General features: G+C 51.8%; 1 protein-coding gene across 22 annotated transcripts in view; it reads right to left on the bottom strand.

Annotated features, from left to right (window-relative positions):
• Positions 1 to 17,456, bottom strand: part of LRRFIP1 (LRR binding FLII interacting protein 1) — a 141,488-nt gene that overhangs the window by 15,169 nt on the left and 108,863 nt on the right. For 14 of the 22 annotated variants that reach the window (XM_055346139.1, XM_055346137.1, XM_055346136.1 and 11 more), the window contains 8 exons: positions 11,706 to 11,741; positions 11,153 to 11,278; positions 9,609 to 9,680; positions 7,568 to 7,738; positions 5,460 to 5,552; positions 4,332 to 4,424; positions 3,099 to 3,191; positions 1,454 to 1,595 (listed from right to left, as the gene is read on the bottom strand). In XM_055346139.1, coding sequence (XP_055202114.1) covers positions 1,454 to 1,595; positions 3,099 to 3,191; positions 4,332 to 4,424; positions 5,460 to 5,552; positions 7,568 to 7,738; positions 9,609 to 9,680; positions 11,153 to 11,278; positions 11,706 to 11,741 — 826 coding nt within the window. The remainder of the gene's footprint in view (positions 1 to 1,453; positions 1,596 to 3,098; positions 3,192 to 4,331; positions 4,425 to 5,459; positions 5,553 to 7,567; positions 7,739 to 9,608; positions 9,681 to 11,152; positions 11,279 to 11,705; positions 11,742 to 17,456) is intronic. The other 8 variants (XM_055346140.1, XM_055346135.1, XM_055346130.1 and 5 more) reach the window with 5 other exon arrangements.

A 17,456-nucleotide genomic window follows, 5' to 3' on the forward strand; every position in this document is an offset into this window, starting at 1 on the left:
CCCTGAGAAACTGGGGAAAACAGTAGGACTTCTAGTTAATTTTACTTCACCCTTTAAAGATGTCTATCAGTGAACATGCCTTATGATACACACTTTGCAATGATGAAACAGTACGTGTACATGTAAATTAAAAATATATGAATTGGAAAGTTCCCATAATTCTTTGCCGATAGGGATATGTGATCCAAAAATATCTGGAGACCACTTACAAACGTGATTATTTCTGGTTCTTTAAGGGTTGGTTTCACAACGGTTAGCAGAGATTTATCAACTGTATGTTTGAACAAGGCAATATGGTTAAATTCCTAGCTGCTCACACAGCTAATAAAAAGGTAAGATGGAAGCCAACCAGTTTATCTTCTTTCAGCAACTTTTACTCAATCGAAAGTGCTGTGTGCCTTAAGAGGTCATCCAGGTAATGAGGTATACCTCTCTAGGAAGCAAGTCCTGAGGAGCTGGGGCCTACAGGTTTCTACATTCCCATAAATACAAAGAAATAAGATGAAAGCTTCTAATTAAAGCCATGGGCCCTGACCATATTCCAGCCTCACCGTAAAAAGCAGGAATGTAACTGGTAACGAGGGACAAGCGAGGCCTTATCTGCCGGCTGCGACTCCAGGCTGCACGCCGGATTTAGGGGGCTTATCCCAAAGCTAAGTATTAGGACAAATATTAATTGGCAAATCTTTTCAGATGTTTGCACACTGTATAAAGCATTCTCACAATCTGGTGGATTCCCCAATTTATGTTCTTTCAGAAGCAAACACTGACATACAAAGGAGCATCACCTCTAACAAAGGGGAAGGCATAATCAGACCCTTGATGGGAAGGGCACACCTTCCACCGGGAACCACACTCGCCACAGGGGGCAGCCTGTCTGCCTCACCCCCTCCGGGGTTCCCGAGTCGTAGCTTGAGAACGGCAACCAAGAGGTACCTGTCACCAACCAAGAGGTACCTGCTGCCCAAAGGCACCTCGTACCCTCAAACACTTGGTGGTGTGTAGGATGGGCAACGTTGGCTTGTAAATAGGGTTACTACCTATCTTACTTCACTGCCTCTGCCATTCTGATCTCTTGAGAAGTCTGTAACAGAGTAAGTTAAGAAGCCATCCTTGGCACACATCTGAGGAAAACCAAACAGGACTGCCAAAACCGTCCCTTTAATTCTCGAGACAATTTTCCTTGCATTCACAGTCTTACTTGGTGGCTTTGAGAAGCAAGAGAAACGTATTCTTCAGCCATCGGTGGTGAGCACTGCACAGGGATGCACGCCAGACAACATGTGGGTGATCACACCGTGTGGCAAGGGAGCTCCCAGGAAGTGGTAGGACAAATGGCATGCTGTGTGATTGTTAATTGATCAGTGATGATTACGTCAATTCTAATAATGCACGGAAGGTGGATCGATGCGGACTGTGAGATAAAAAGACCCAAAGGGAGGGGTGTACTTACCTAGCGTCCCGTCCCCCGTCGTCTTGAGGGCATTTAACTCTTCTTTTGTTATCTTGGATGGACCTTGGTGTCCAACGTTATTTAGAGTTTCTGAAGTCTCCCCGTTGGTAGCTATCTCTGAATTTAGGACTATTCCATGTTTCTGGGAACAAAAACAGACTCACTGTAATACTGACTGGTTGATGTCAGCTTAACCTCTATTTTATTGACAACGAAAAAGAAACTATTTTTCCCTGAAGTCGAGAGAGCAGAGTCTGAGCAGTGGTAGGCACCATGCTCATAAATATCCTATCAACACACACAAATCCGGGATGTCTTCCTCCAAGGGCCACTTCCTTCTTGCACGCTCCAGTGCACGTCTTGACATGCTGGTAACAAGACACTAAAAACACGCATCCTTTTTAACTGGAGGTAGTGGTCTGCGGGCTGCCGCAGAGTAGAGCATCAAGCCCGTCCCCATTAACGGACCTCGCTTTTAAAAATCCTGGTTGCATTCTTTAAAAAGAGAGACAGAGATCAAGAAAGAGATGTGTGGGGATCCCTAGGTGGCGCGGCGGTTTAGCGCCTGCCTTTGGCCCAGGGCGCGATCCTGGAGACCCGGGATCGAATCCCACGTCGGGCTCCCGGTGCATGGAGCCTGCTTCTCCCTCTGCCTGTGTCTCTGCCTCTCTCTCTCTCTCTCTCTCTCTGTGTGTGTGACTATCATAAATAAATTTAAAAAAAAAATTAAAAAAAAAAAGAAAAAGAGAGAGATGTGTGTGATCTGAGAGGAATACACACAACTTACGCTAAAGAAGGAATAAAGAAGTGGCTAGAATGTTTGGTATCTTCAGAGGAAACATAATTCATGCTCACTACACAGTGAAACACTCTAAAGCCAGTTATCCTCATCCGGACGGAGGACTCACTTGCCTTCCCTGCTGCGATGGCTGTCTCCCGGGCATGGAGGTGCCCCAGCACCAGGCTCAGCCCTGGGAGGAGCAGTGACAGGAACCTGTCCCCTCTGGTTGACTGCTCTGGCCCTGCCCCTGAACATAAGCAGCTGGCACTGATATGTTTCCACTGACGATCTAGGATTTTCCAAGGCCGGGCCCTCTTCTCCACGCTGTCTCCTGCAATGTTGATAACCCCTCTACCCCAGAACCCCTTTTCCTTCACTCCGTGTCCAGCCAGCAGCTGAGGACGTGGCACAAACAGGACATGGAAACGTCCTCAACCCACGAGGTCTCCAAGTCTAGTTGGCGTGAGCCTCACCCACACCACCATTCAGGTGAAGTCCTTAACTTTGGGCCTTTAATATAAAGAAACACATTCTCTAACTGGAAACTCATTCTCCAGCTTTGAGTAATGTCCTGGACAATCTAATAATGAGTACGAGAAAAAAAATGTAAGCAGTATACAAAAAATTCTTGGAAATCAGAGCTGTTCCAAGCTCAGATGTGCTTGGAAACATCTAAAGGAACGGGGCAGACTCGACTGCACCTACACTCATTGAACGTGTCTCTTTGGTGTCAGTTAACTTCAGATTTGAATTGATTAACAGAAGTAAAATCCACGACACAAAATTAATTAACACGAGTACACACACAGAATCATTCTTGAGAACTGGGATTTTTTTTTTTTAAGCTATACTTTGGCTTCATACCTTTAGTTCCTCTTTCAGCATGACTACTTCTTCTCTAAGATCGTCTCGGTCACTCCTTATGGAATCAAAGAACTCTTTCTGCCTCTCTAAAGCCTGAGTGTGGGCAGAGCAAAGAGAGAGAAGATTCGCAGGGGTGAGCAGGTGACTAAAGCAGGAACGAGAAGGCTTCCGCTACGCAGACCGTCGGAGTCAAGGCACCGCGTAGACTATGCTTCGAGATACAGACAAAAAGCGAGCACTGAGCATCTGGTTAATTTATGCGAGCCAAGGACTGCGGCCACCTGCTCCCGTACAGGCACGAAGGTGGGAGGGTGCGGGAGGCCACGGGGCGTGCGCAGCTTCCTAGCTCTTGACGGAATGAACAGAAGCCATGCGCTCACTCAGAGGACAGATGCGTGAGGATGGGGAAGAAATGCTTCGGAAACCCCGAGTGACAACTTCGACTAGTTCTCTACATGGATTCTCAGCGTTTGCTGTCTCAGACCAACACAAAGTGGCCCTAAAGCAAACACACAGGGCGCATGCTCACAAGTCCTAAATGAGTGTGGAAGAGGCTCTAATGAAAGGGAAAACCAGCACGGCCTCGGGAGCACGGGCGATGTGCTCCAACACAGGAGTCTGCATCGGAGCTGTGGGGGGATGATGCTCCGTTCCGGGGGCCCCTCGTCATGAGGAAGCATGGTGGTTACTCTACGTGGGCTCCTTCCTTCCTATGCGTCACTCCTAAAGGAGTGTGTGTGTGTGCGTGTGTGTGTGTGTGTGTGCTCTTGCTCTTCTCATCAAGGGGGAGGGGCCTGGGTCCTCCGTGGGGACACGTCAGGGAGGGAATACATGGGCACAGCACCTGCCACCTTGCAGCTTCCTCGGAAGCCTCTAAGCAGAGCCCATGTGGGTGAGGCCCTGCACAGGGCGTCGGAGAGGCCGGAGCCTTCCCATGCCCCACCTGCCCTAGGGCGCCCTCCTCACTCTTGTATCTGAGCGTGCTGCTGGCTGGACTGGTCGCGGGCAGAAGGCCCGGTCAGCGTGGACAAGATGCCAATGGCCGTGTCGGACGTCGACTTCAAGTTTGGAGCTCACATCGGCTGGAGTGAGCTAGTGCGTTCCCTGTATTATTAGTTTTGAGTCCCACGGGGCCGCATGCATGCCCCCACAAGTTTCTGCACACCCAACACCTGGAAGCACTGCCTCTGCTAGTGGACTGGCCCTTTGGACAGGTTCATGTGGGAATCCTACCCCTATCTTCTTGTCTTTCCACTCTATTGTTTCCTGAAGATCAGAAATCTCCCTGATATAACTCGCCTGCTTCTGCTGTAGCTGTCGGATTTCCTGAAGGATAGGAACAAATAGAAAGGAAGCAGATAAAGGGTTAGGCAGGAAGACAAAGTGCGGGGGCAGCTAACCCGAGAGCTCTGATTGCCCGTGCGCCCACTGACATGTGTGGAGGGGGTATGAGCCCCATTTCCTGCCTCGGCCTGGGTCCGTCTCTGCTCCCTGGAACCTCTTCCTTGGCCTTGCCCCCAGGTGCCAGAGGGGCAGATACAAATCCCCTCGGGGGAACATGCTCACGTACAAGCGCCAGCTCAAGTTCTGATCAGGGGAAAAAGTCAGACCCAACCCCGTATCGGTTTCCTATCACCAACGTAACAAACTACCCACAAATCCCGAGGCTTAAAAACAACACAAATTTATTTTCTTATAGTTTTGGACTCAGAAGGCCAAACTGAGTCTGCTGCCCCAGAATCAAGGTGTGGGCAGGTCTGGATTGTCTCTGGAGGCTCTAGGGGAGAACTCGTGCCCTGCCCGCCACCTCAACCTTATTTTTGGCTCCCAGAAGCTGCCACACTCCTCGGCTCATGGCCCCGTCCTCACATGGCACCAGTCTCGCTTCCCTCACATCTCCTCCTGCTGCCCCTCTTGCCTCCCTGTATGAGGACCATGTGATGACGGAGGGCTCCCCGGGTAATTTAAGGTCAACTCCCCACCACGAGGTCCCTGCCCACCGTCCCTTCTGCTGTGGGGGGTGCCACCCCCACCCCAGTGAGGACTTAGAACTTAGAATGCCCTAGAGCATCCTCCCCACACATGGGGTCCTGAGTGCACACGCTGTTCCTCTATCTTCCAACGTTTCAGGGATCAGGACGTGGACACCCCAGGGGGCCCCTGCACTGCCCACCACGATGCCCGACACACACGAAGCCCCCAGAGAATGAGAATCTTCATTGATGAAAACCATTTTTCTTACGCGAGGCACAAGGCATTAGCCTAAACTCTTCAGTTTCGAGGTAACTGTTACCTTTCACACTGACCCACCACATACTCCCGAGATGCAGAAGGGAAAGAGAACCAGGAATTCACACCCACCTCGAGCATTTCTTCCCTTTGCTTCAGGGCCTCTTTCACTTCGGCAAACTGGAACTGCAGGATGCTGTGGGCGTGCTTTTCCCTCTCAAACTCCTACAAGGCAGGAAAGAGCATGGATGCAGGGACAGAATCACACCTGCTGTCTCACATGCTCCCGTGATTTGCACGGGTCTGGGAACCAACTACCTGTGACCACGGCATCACGGTTCTCAAGGCCTTTGTCACAACAAGAGCCCACATCTGATCTCCTGGAAACTCTCCCTGAGGACCTGCTGCACCTGACACGTGCCCCTGACTCCCTGATGCACCTGACAGGTGCCCCTGACTCCCTGATGCACCTGACAGGTGCCTCTGCTCCCAAGGACCTGATGCACCTGACAGGTGCCCTTGACTCCCGATAGGCCAGCAGTGGGACCATGCGCTCGGAGGGCCCAGAGGTGTGAAGCACCAAGGATGAACGATCCCTGATTATGAAGTTCGATTAGGGATACTCTTTAGGATAAAAAGGGCGTAAACACGGTCTACCCTGGCAAGCGGATGGCCAGCTCTGTACTCCAGGGGCCCCACTCCAGGCACAAAACAGGATAAGGTGGGAGAGGAGAAGGTGCTTGCTGGTACACGGCCACTCCCCTAGCCCTCCCCTCCCCTCCCCCCGTGACATGACAACATGTGCTTCCTGGTCTTCGGCTCAGCTCACAACCTGCACAGCTCCTGAGGATGGTTTGGTGCCCACCTGACTGCCAACAGTTTAGGGGATATGCTTCCCAGGTCAGCCAGGGGTAATTCTGGAAGGGCTCTGACCTTGGCTTCTCACCCGGGCATCATCTGCTCACCCACTTTCTGAAGCCTGGGGGTGACTGGGACCCTCCCAGCTGCAACAAGGGCCTGCTGGTCCATGTTCCCCAGCTTGGGACAACATTCTAGGATCATCCAAATTCTCTGGAGTTAGATGTGGGGGTTCTTGCTCTACTTTCTGATGCCTGAGACTGAGAATGCACTAGAGTATCCTCCCCACAGGTGGGGTCCAGAGTGCGCACACTGCTCCTCTATTTTTCACTGTGACACGAGGTCTCCTGGGAAGTTTCTCCTTTGTTTCAGAGTTTAGCTTTCAGAAACTTCCTAACTAAAATTCTTCTTTAGTTTCTAATTCAATTCTATAGCCGTCAAAGTAGGAGGCCCTTGAATTGTTAATGACACACTGGTTTTAACCCTTGGGAGTTAGGGACCAGAACCAGCTAAAAAAAAAAAAAAAGATAGTGACATTCACAAATTAAATTTTCTGTTTCCCTCAGCAACTCTGAAATATTGGACAATATCCTAGGGTTTGATAGACCAACTAATTCTGAAAACTATGAAAAGCAAGTATTCCTTGCTTTATATCCCACAAAGACATCTTTTTTTGCTTTGTTTTGTTTTTTTTTTGTTTTTTTTTTTCCCACAAAGACATCTAATTAGTCTTTTGTCACCGATTTCAACATAGGCTCAGACTTCTCACTGCTATCATAAGTTAAGTTAGCTTCATGGAGATCTGTAATTCTTAAATGGAATAAGATAAATGAATATATTTGCAACTATTTCTCCATGGTGTTAAGAGATAACAAAACACAAATCCAGAAATGTATACTAATAGGAAAGTCACCTTTTTTTTTAAAGATTTTATTATCATGTCATCTCTATGCCCATGGGGGATCAAATTTATGACTCCGAGATCAAGAGGTGCACGCTCTACTGACTGAGCCAGCCAGGTGCCCCAACAGGAAAATCCTGAAGCACCCAATTATGTCCATCTAAAACATGCTGGTTCTTTGCAGGCCTGTTTTTTCATGGTTATGACTTTATCATACATGCAAAACACAGTGTTCTCCCAGTAAATTGTTTCTCATTTACAGAGTGGAATTGTGCATATTAATGTTGCAAATCCCTCAGCAAAGAGCATGGCGTTCTTACAGATATGTTTGAGCTTGCTGAACAAATGGAGAACTGTCATTTTTCCAAAAAATAAAAAATGATCACACACACACACACACATGCACACGTGTGCACATGCCCCACAGATGCGCCGTATACCACATGCACTCTCTACCGCTCTCTCTCAGACCGAAGCTTACTTTGCTTTTGTCTTCGTACTGCCGCCTGGACTCAGCCAGCTGCTCTTCGAGCTCTAGCAACATATCCTTTAGGGTATCAACCTGGTACATGAAATTCGTCTTTTCATTGTCTAGCTGAGCATTAGAAACCATAGCCTTCTTATACTTCTCTTCAACTTCTGCCAGCGAGTCCTGCAGAAACCGTGTCAATGTTTTTGAAATTGTAGAAGAGAACAAAAACAAAGATTAGTTTAGTAGTCTTCAAAAAAAAAAAAAAAAACACCTAGCCCCAATCTTAATTTCTTAGAGCAAATGGATCAGGATAAGAAACACACGCTAACTTCAAATGCACAGAAATTCCCCCTTTTCAGTCGGGTCACATCGGGTTATTAAGCACTCAGAACATTAGTTATCGACTCAGAAAGTTAGTTCTTAATTGTATCCGGGAGGAGGACGGCTTCTGTGGCCATTGGACAGGGAGGCTCGCAATGGGCAGGCTCTGGGCGCGGGTAGCAGTAGCCTGACCACATGACTCCGTGGTGCCCGCTGGGCCGTTCAACAGGTTTCTGAAGTAGTCACTCAAGGAATGTGACCAGGACCCAGAAAAGAGCCAGTGTGTCACCTTAACAAACACCTGCCACTTGCTGCTGGCTACCCCCTGTCAGGGCTTGTGAACCAGGAAAGGATAAGGTGAAGTTTTAAGTTTCGGCCTCCAGGACAACTAAACAAGCTATTCAGGTCTCAGTGGGTCAGCCCTGGAAGGACAAAGGGCATTCCTTTGAAGGGACAGCCCAGGGAAAGAGGTCTGCAATAGAAACACGGCCCTCCTGCGGACACCCTCGTTGGCCAGGCAATGGAGGAGGGCAGCAATTCCGTCCCCACGCAGAGATCAGGGGAAGGTGACCCCAGAATGGGGAGGGTGAGTCCCTGGGTGCGAACCACCGAAGCTAAAGGTGGGCACTGCGTGGTCAGGTGTGTCCGGTTCCACAAGGAGGCCTCACGGACCAGTGCTGCTCTTGCCTGCATGTGCAAACCAGGGCAACGATTTCAGGTGGGACCCGCGGTTCCTAGGCTGGCTCAGTGACTTCCTTCTCCCATGCATGAAAGTCAGTCATGATTTCCCTCTCTTTTCAGGGAGAGGCGACAAACACATCAGTGATTTATTAGTAATATTTTTTAAAGATTTTATTTATTTATGAGAGACACACAGGCAGAGGGAGAAGCAGGCTCCCTGCAGGGGGCCCAATGTGGGACCCAAGGATCACACCCCAAGCCAAAGGCAGAGACACTCAACCGCTGAGCCACTGAGGCGTCCCTTATTAGTCATTTAAAAACCAACATGGCCTTTCTCCGGTGCCCCTGTGACAAAACAACTCAGATTCTTCTGGGGGTACTTTTTGGGGAGCTGAAAAGGGAGTAACAGGCTTGCCATCTACTCCTAGATCCACAGAGAACGCAGTCCTCAACTACCCGCCTCCCCGCCCAAGAACATGGCAACTAAATTTCCTGGCTGGCACGATACAGGGACTCTACATTCCAAAAGGAGCGTGTATTTGCTCAAATAAATCCAGGATGGTGCATACTCAGAGGCAGCTTCAATCAGTGAAATCTTACAGCATGCAAGTATTCTGGATGTTTCAGAAGCCCCGCAACACAGACTGCCTTATGGGCAGACATCAGATTCTTGGGGAAGCAAATCAAGTGAAGCCTTGTTTGTATGGAGCTACTATGGACAGTGAAGAAAATCCCAAAACCCTACGGTACAGTTGTGTGGGAAGTGAGAAAAAACTGGGTGTGAGCCGGGGGAGGAGAGTGAGTCCAAAACATGCATCAGCAAGTACGTTAGTAACTGTTTCTACCGAGTTACGGGGCTCAGGGGTGGACGTGGAAGCTGCTTATGGGAGAACGCTCGGGGCACAGGCCCTCGCCCGCGTTCCTGACATCCGGAGATCTGCAGTCTGGAGGCTTCTGAGAGCGAGCGTGCAGTCTGGGCGACTTCTTTAGGGTTTTCTAAAGTTAAGTTGGGTTAGTACCATAAGCCCACACTTGCATAAGCTGGTACCTTCATCTCTTTCAACCCCTGCATATATTTGCCTTCTACGTCCTGAATCTGGTCCTTCAACTCACTCAGTTCCTAGGAATTGGCAAAAGAAGGAGAGGATAATGGGGAAAAAGTGAGACCGACCACCAAGAAATAGAAGCCGTCCTCTAAATCTTTTCTACCTCTGTGTCGTTTCCCTCATTTGGGCAGTGATTTTCTTTTTTTGTTTGTTTGTTTTGGTTTGTTTTCCTTAAGTGTTGAAGGAAAGTACAATACAGTTAAACATTATGGAGATTAAAGTTGAGATCTTGCTCATTGGACACCTTCATAAAATTTAGCTCTGCATCATTATATTTCTGCACAATTTTAGACAACAGGCCGAAGAGCTTCTGAAAATGAAACGAGTTATTTTATTCATATTTAAGAGTTCACTCCAGCTCTTTGGGTGCCTGCTTTGTGCTAGACACAGTGACATACTAACGATGGGCCTCGGCAAAGCTCTGTCCTGAGCTGATGACGGAGCTCCGAGTCTCCACCCTGCCCTCTTGGCGCCCACTGTCTGGTCTGAGCTAGCCTCAGTACATGCTCGCTGAGCCGATGAACGGTGCTCTCGAGCAGAGATGAATTATGATTCCAGCAATCTCTACTCGGACGTAGCAAAGGAAATGAACAAAAAGAGCTGCTGGAGAGCAAGGGAGGACGTTTTGGGAAGAGCAGTCCACAGAAATCGTTCTTACAAAGCGCAGGACTCTGAAGGCATTTTCAGGGAGCCCAGCCCAAGCCGTGGCTGATGCTACATCCCTTCTCTGACCTCCCTGGCATATGGTCATCCAGCTTTCAGACACCATGGGCAGCTGGGTTTTAACTATTAGAAAATTCTTCCATGAATGAAACCAAGTCCGATCTTTAGGCTTCCTCCTCGGGCCTTGGCTCTGGTCTCCAGAGGACGGAAGAGCCCGTCCCCTGAGGTCCTAGGTAGTTTAACAAACTGTACTGCCTTTCTCTCTCACATACTCGGAGTGGCCCCCCATGGACAGGGAGGACGTAGCAGAGACTAACGCTTACGTTCCAGTGGGAGAAGAAAAAAATCCCACAACGATGATCTATTGAAGGCATATGTGTGTGCTACAAATAGAAAGGAGGGGCACGTGCTAGGCAGAGGGGGCACCCTCAAAGAGCAAGGCAGTGTGGTTGGGAGCAGCAAGAAATGAGCAGCGAGTCCCACACGTTCCAAACAACTGAAGGCCACGTGTCTGTGCATGTCAGGTATACAGAAGTGGCCTTGCACCTGCTGGGCAGCAGGGCGAGGGCCCTCAGCAAGCTGTGCCCGGACAGCCGAGGGGGCGCAGAGGGCACCAGTGTGCCCGGCCGCGGTGGGGCGGGCAGGTGCGCCTCCTGTGGGAGAGCCTAACCGACCTGCGTCTCGGTGTGACTAGAACATGTGTTTACGGTCCCCACAGGGGACCCTGGACCCACAAGAAAGATCCAGAACTTTACAAATTTATACTCGAACCCTGATTTTCATAGGAGGCTCCTCTAGGTCGTAAGTAGGTTGGCAGCCTTACCTTGATTTCCCTGATGGATGCCTCCGTGTCCACAGAGATGGAGGTGTCCCCACTTCCCCTCCGAGAGGACGTCCCGCCCAGGGAGGCCAGGGTGGCTGCGGACAGGCCGGGCAGGCTCCGAGACCCCTAGAACGCCACAAACACTGAATGTGATTTCAGACCACAGTCACCTGTACGTCGGCTATACAGGTACCTTTACTTGAATCCTGTTTTTGAATGGGAAAGTCTCGAGCAGCTTATGCAAAGCTGTAAGGAAGGCTCATCCGGGGGGCCTCCTGGCTGCCTGGGACCTATCTGGGTGAAGCCGCTGCTCCCCACGTGGGCCACGGTGAACGCTGTTGCTCTCCCGCAGGAGCCAACACACACCCTGGAAAGGCCTCCCGGGGACCCAGAAGGACGAGGTGTCGGCAGCTGGGCCACACGCAAACCTGCTCACTCCCGGGGGAGCATCTTTATTAAAGATCAACCATCGTATTTCCTCATCAGCTGCATCCATACACTTTGGGCCTCCTGTGGATCATCGACAACACGAAGGCTTCCAGAAACTCCTTACCTTCTCGGTGAAATCCTTTTCTGGTCTCTCTTCAACCTGTAGAGGAAAATGGACACATGCTAAATACGTGAGAGCGTCAGATGGGTAACACGGGCTCAGAGGGAAGATGGTAACACGACATTGGCTTCCATTGTAATTTAAGAACTACTGTGCCACGAGACCCGCCGACAGGCTCCTGCCAGGCACGGCGGGGCTCGCGGGCGGCTCGGTGTGCCGGCCTCAGCTCCCCGGGGGGCTCTTCAACGTTCCTCATATCTGGACGGCATGCACACGGGCCGCAGGAGGGCTCCCGATCGGGGACCTGATAATGAACTGAACCGGAACCCGTTTCCTTCACGGCTTCCCACAGCTGTGCGTGTTGGTCTCAATGTGGGGGGAGGACGACAAGCTCCAAGCGTGTTCACCCCCCGACATTACTATGGTTACAGCCCGAGAGCAGGACCAGGCCTCTTGCTACCTGGGTTGCCAGCAACAAAAAGCAGCGGAGCCAATTGCAACTCTTCCTACTTCTCATGAGGAATGGAGCCATGGGTTGACCATCTTGGGATTGAAGACTCTGGTTTAACCATTTTAGGATTGATGCCCAGATGTGGGGAGCTGGCAGGGGGTGAAAAGTGAGACCCCCCCCCCCATCCCGAATCCAGCTTTCCACGTTTCCTGTTTGCACATGTCTCTGAAGCAACTCTGTCCTTGGCTTCAGGACCACAAATCACTAAAACACAACGATGATCTATTGAAGGCATACTGCGTGCTACAAACAGAAGGGAGGGGCACGTTCTAGGCAGAGGGGGGGCCCTCAAAGGGCAAGGTAGCGTTGTAATCTGGTATGTAATCCGGTGTCCAACACATTCCAAGAACAACGGAGGCTCAGGCCGGAGTCTCAGTGGGACCCACGGCAGCCTATGGAGCCCTGACATCGCCCCCAGGGGACACCCTGAGCCTCGAAGGTGTCTGGGGGGGGGCGTCCACAGGCTGAGGCTGGCACTGGTGCTGCTTCTTTCTTTTCTGAACATCAGCAGAGCAAGGCCAACTTTCTCTTTTATCTGCACACTAAGAGCTCCTTCCCGTAAGCCCATCGGGAAGGTCAGAGAAGGTGAGAAAAAACACCGTGTTCGCTCTGTAATTTGGAAAACATCAAATAAGAAATAAAAAAAACCCAATGCCATAGCTAGCTCTTCAGTGTTCAAGAAAAGTTTAAAAACAGTCTCAAAAAAGCCTTTGCCCAGAAATACATAATGAACCCAGAATGTGGAAACTTAGGATGTGTTTTTAAGTAGAGATCGTGCAGGGAAAAACTTAAGCTCTCGATGAGGGTTCTAGACAATCTCTGCTTAGCCGCTGTTTCCAATCTCTCGGGGACACACGAGGCTAAGTCTGCCTCTGAATGACAGAGGACACCCGGACACCCGTTTCTGAAATGCTAAGGACGAGGAGCCCAGGGAAAGGAGCTGGTGCAGTCCCCCGGGCTGCCACTAGCCGGCAGCCTGCGTGGAGCTTAGCGGGCGACCGCCCTGCACCTGCTCATAAAGGGCCCCTCACCTTCCCCTGAGCAGAGGAACCCAGGCCAGGTGTTCTAGTTTCGCCATAATGCACAGCGTTTGACCTCTGGAAAGAATATATATATATATGAAACAGAATCGAAAACCACTTTGAATCCGTCCTTGGGGCTGCATGCCATGGTGCAGACACGGAGCAGAGCGAGACCCAAGGGGAGGCCGCGGGGCGCACCTGCTGCAAGAACCCACGAGGACAACCCCAGGACAACAGGGCCGCACGCCCCGCCGGCCTTCACTTTGTTCTTGCCTTGGACTGAGCAATCCTAAACCTTTCAGGTCGGCGAGAAAACGTCCCAGTAACAGATTTGTGGAACAGGTGTGTACCCGCATTTCATAGTCACAGCTGAGCAAAGCTTTTAAAATCACAACACATAGCTTTTAAAATTGGCTAGAGACAGTCACTTCTAAAATATTTCTGTTGGATTTTAAATGATGGCAACGCTTCCTTTCAAAAACAGGTGATCAAGGTAGCGCACCGGGATTTTATTAATCCCAACCTTCCGACATCGTGCCTCTATGAGCATGCTTCCAAGGCTCACTTAAACGTAACGTCTGCTGGGGCCGAAAGGTCCAGGCCTCCCCTGTCACCAGCTGGCCTGCCCCCACTGCTTAGAGACATAACTGGACATGTGGGCATGTCCGGGCCCTACGAGAGGGGCCGGGCACAAAGGAACCCTTCCCCAGGATGTCGCCAGCCCCCAGCCGGGCAACCCCAGACCCCATAAGGGAAATGGGGCCAGAGGAGCCATGTCGATGCATGGTCCCTCTCAACAAACAGGCAATAGTGACCACGGCTCAGAAAACACCCACTTTAAGGGAAATTTCCCTTCAAATATGAATAGTGCTAGAAGTCTTCCATTAGCGTGGAAATTTTGGGTTTTAATTCAGTAACACTGACGTTCTCCCGAGTGACTTGTCCTTGAACTCGTGGATTCGTAACGCATGACCTGCCTTTCCACTTGCTGCCCCTGCCTCTTCATATAAACATAAAACATGAGTCACTGAAGTCTTTTTGTTTTTCTAGCGCAAACCGGCTGGAGGTTCCAGTTCATCACTCATGCTTTCTCTAAATACACACAGGGAACATGAATCTGGCCTCCACTCAGGACACCTCTGACGGCTGTTTCAGAAACACGGCAGCCTCTCTGGATTCCTGGCTGGATCCTGGGGCCCAGACGATGCAGATGTGTGGGCTTCACCAGGCGAGGCCCTCTGTGTGGGTGGCTTCAGGCCAGAACCAGCGAACCACCCGATTCCAACTCTCAAAGGTCCCCGCATCTCTCCCCAGGGGTTTTCTATCACATGCGTGCCCACTTGCTGCCTGCCTGTCTTCCTGGTTTCTCCGGCCTAGGCATCCTGAGGGCCACAGCAGGTCGGTGTGCTCACCACTAGCCCTGGGCCCAGCACATTCCAGGTACCCGATGAACACTGGCTGAACGCGAGGGCCACAGCTTCCTCGAGGGGAAGCCCCCAGACTTTCTGGACAAGAACATCCAGCTTATCTACAGAATGGGAAAAATGTGAATGACGTCAGACAGGTAGGCCCGGAGATGGGGCGGCATCTGCTCTGCCTTCCCGCAATGCCGAGAGGACCAAGGGCCGGGGGGGAGGGTCTTCGGAGGCTGAGGCAGCTTTCTTTTCTTCCAGGAGAACAAGCTACCACTCCCTCCTTTCTGGTGACTTTTGCTCTTCAGAAGGCCCCTCCTCCACGCCCGGGGGCACCAGCCTTTCTTCCACACCCAGCCTCCCTGGGCTGTCCCTGGCCCCAGTCCTATTTCCTTCCCAGAGAGGCCCTGTCCCCTGCCCTCCCTCACACTCCCCTGGATTCGCATTCCTGATGATTCACCAGGCCACGGATCACTCCCCAGGAGCCACAGGACTTGCAAGGGCAGGAGACGGCGAGTTGCCAGTCCCCGGTTCTGTTGGTGCCCGGATGGGGCGGAAGGATGGCCTGTCCCACAGTCTGCGAGATGCTGACCTTCGCTCGCGAAGTGTGCCAGCCGTACGGCAGCCGGGGGACCTTTGTCAATGAGCAGTTGTCTCGGGGAAGAGAAAAGATGGTTTGTGTGTTCGCGATGAACTGCAACATTGGCTCAGCCCCAAATGCCCACCTTCCCACCTTCCATTAGAGCTCGGTGAAGCCAGATGCGGACACAGTTAGGTTTCCTGGGCTGGAAATGCAGAGAGTGAAGACAAGGAACAGCTTTGGAATCCGAGGGCCCTGCAGCCCCTGTGCCCGCTGCTTCCTCCCCTGGATGCGGCCTGGAGAAGCTCCCAAGGATGGGGGACTCGGAGTCGGGGCGCAGCTGGGGCCAGGCCTCCCCCAGCCGCCCACCACCGGTCCGCAGGTCCCAGGGGCACGAGCCTAACCTCTTGTTGCGGTCACCCTCGGAACCCGTTAATGTGGGTGAACTTTTCACAAATGGAGAAAGCATACGACATGGAAATCTGTGTCTGATCCCGACCGCTTCCGTCGCAGTGGCTAGAAGTCCTCTTATCCTGTGACTTCATCATGATGCCCGAAGAACCCCAAAGTGGTTCAAGAAGCGGTTCAAGGTGGTGTTTCCAGCTCCGTGCTTCCTGGGAGCTGAGCCGAGGGGCCCTGCGGTCCTCCGGTCAGGCCACAGCCGCCGTCTGCCAACCACAAATACTCGTACTACTTTCCAAAAGGTGAGTGAGCTCGAGGGGGTGTCACGCCTAAGGAGGAGTCCCCGTTACGTTTACCGTGGAAAGTTCTAAGGCTCCCCGTGGGTGAGTGCGTATATACTGTGCTACCACGGGGCACGAAGCACGCACAGAACGCAACTCGCCCGACTTAAAATCTGACCTTACACTGAACAGCGAACATCTTCCTATTACTGCTGGGTTGGTCGTCGGTGGAGCCCTCCTCCCCCACCAGGAAAACACCAGCACAAGCCCGGGGATGAATGGCTCTGGCCTCGGCCTTGGAGTCAGGGACAACAGAGCAGGGGCAGGAGGCCCGACTCAGCAATAGGGGCTCAGCTGCCAGGGATCCTTTATTTGCTTTCCCCAGAAGCAACCAGTTTCTGCATTTGCATGCAAGGTCAAGGCTTGAAAAGACTGTATCTAATTTAAAAAAAACAAGCAAATCACCAGCAACCAACAGGTGCCTCTGTGCAAGCAGAAGCACTCAGCTCGATGGCCTCTTCTTCTATTGCCAGGAACCCTCCCTAGATTAGAGGCATCAACACGTCTACCCGTGGTGCTGTGTCACTAAGTCGAGGACCACGCCACGCTTCTCTGTAACTGAGGAGCAGGGCAAGAGACCCACTTTGCCCATTTTGCTTCCGGGCAGCCGGGGTGTATCAGGGAGGGCGCCACTGGCCTGTGATGTGGCAGGCATGCCCAGCACACAGCCCCAGCTCCTGCCCACTGGACGTCATGCCAGCCTGCCCAACCCCAGATGAGCCCCAGGCAACCGCCCTGCACACCCTCATCACTGGAAGAATGTACGGTAGCCTCACACAGAGCAGCAGACTCAAAGACACTGAAATCCCAATGGCCCTGGGAAATATGCGCAGCAAGGACACGGAAAGGCTGGGACCCAGCTGGTGAGGGACGAGAGCCAGAGGGATGGTGGGGGTGGGGCAGAACCTGGGACCCCGGGGCCCTTCTAGCTGGTCCAATGACAGGTGACATGACAAACAAAACATCAGAGGCGGTCGTTCCAACTTTTAAATCATAACCCGTGTCCCCACCCATGCACCTGGTGACATCTGCACCCCTATATCCATGCACCTGGCTACATCTGCCCCTCATCCATGCACCTGGCAACATCTGCACCCCTACATCCATGTACCTGGCTACATCCTGTCCCCTCACCATGCACCTGGCTACATCCCCCCATGCACCTGGCTACATCTGCATGCCCTACATCCATGCACCTGGCAACGTCCCTGCTCCCCCCATACCCATGCACCTGGCTACATCCCGCCCCCTCATATCCATGCACTTGGCTACATCTCACTCCCTCATCCAGCACTTGGCTACATCCCGACCCCCATATCCATGCACCTGGCTACATCTCGCCCCCCCCCCATCCAGCACTTGGCTACATCCCGACCCCCCATATCCATGCACCTGGCTACATCTCGCCCCCCCCTTCCAGCACCTGGCTACATCCCGCCCCCCACTGGACCAAGTGTCCCTCTTCCTCCCGGTCGGAGTCTCAGCC

The sequence above is a fragment of the Nyctereutes procyonoides genome, unplaced genomic scaffold (assembly GCF_905146905.1).
Source record: "Nyctereutes procyonoides isolate TBG_1078 unplaced genomic scaffold, NYPRO_anot_genome, whole genome shotgun sequence".
NCBI classification, from domain to species: Eukaryota; Metazoa; Chordata; class Mammalia; order Carnivora; family Canidae; genus Nyctereutes; species Nyctereutes procyonoides.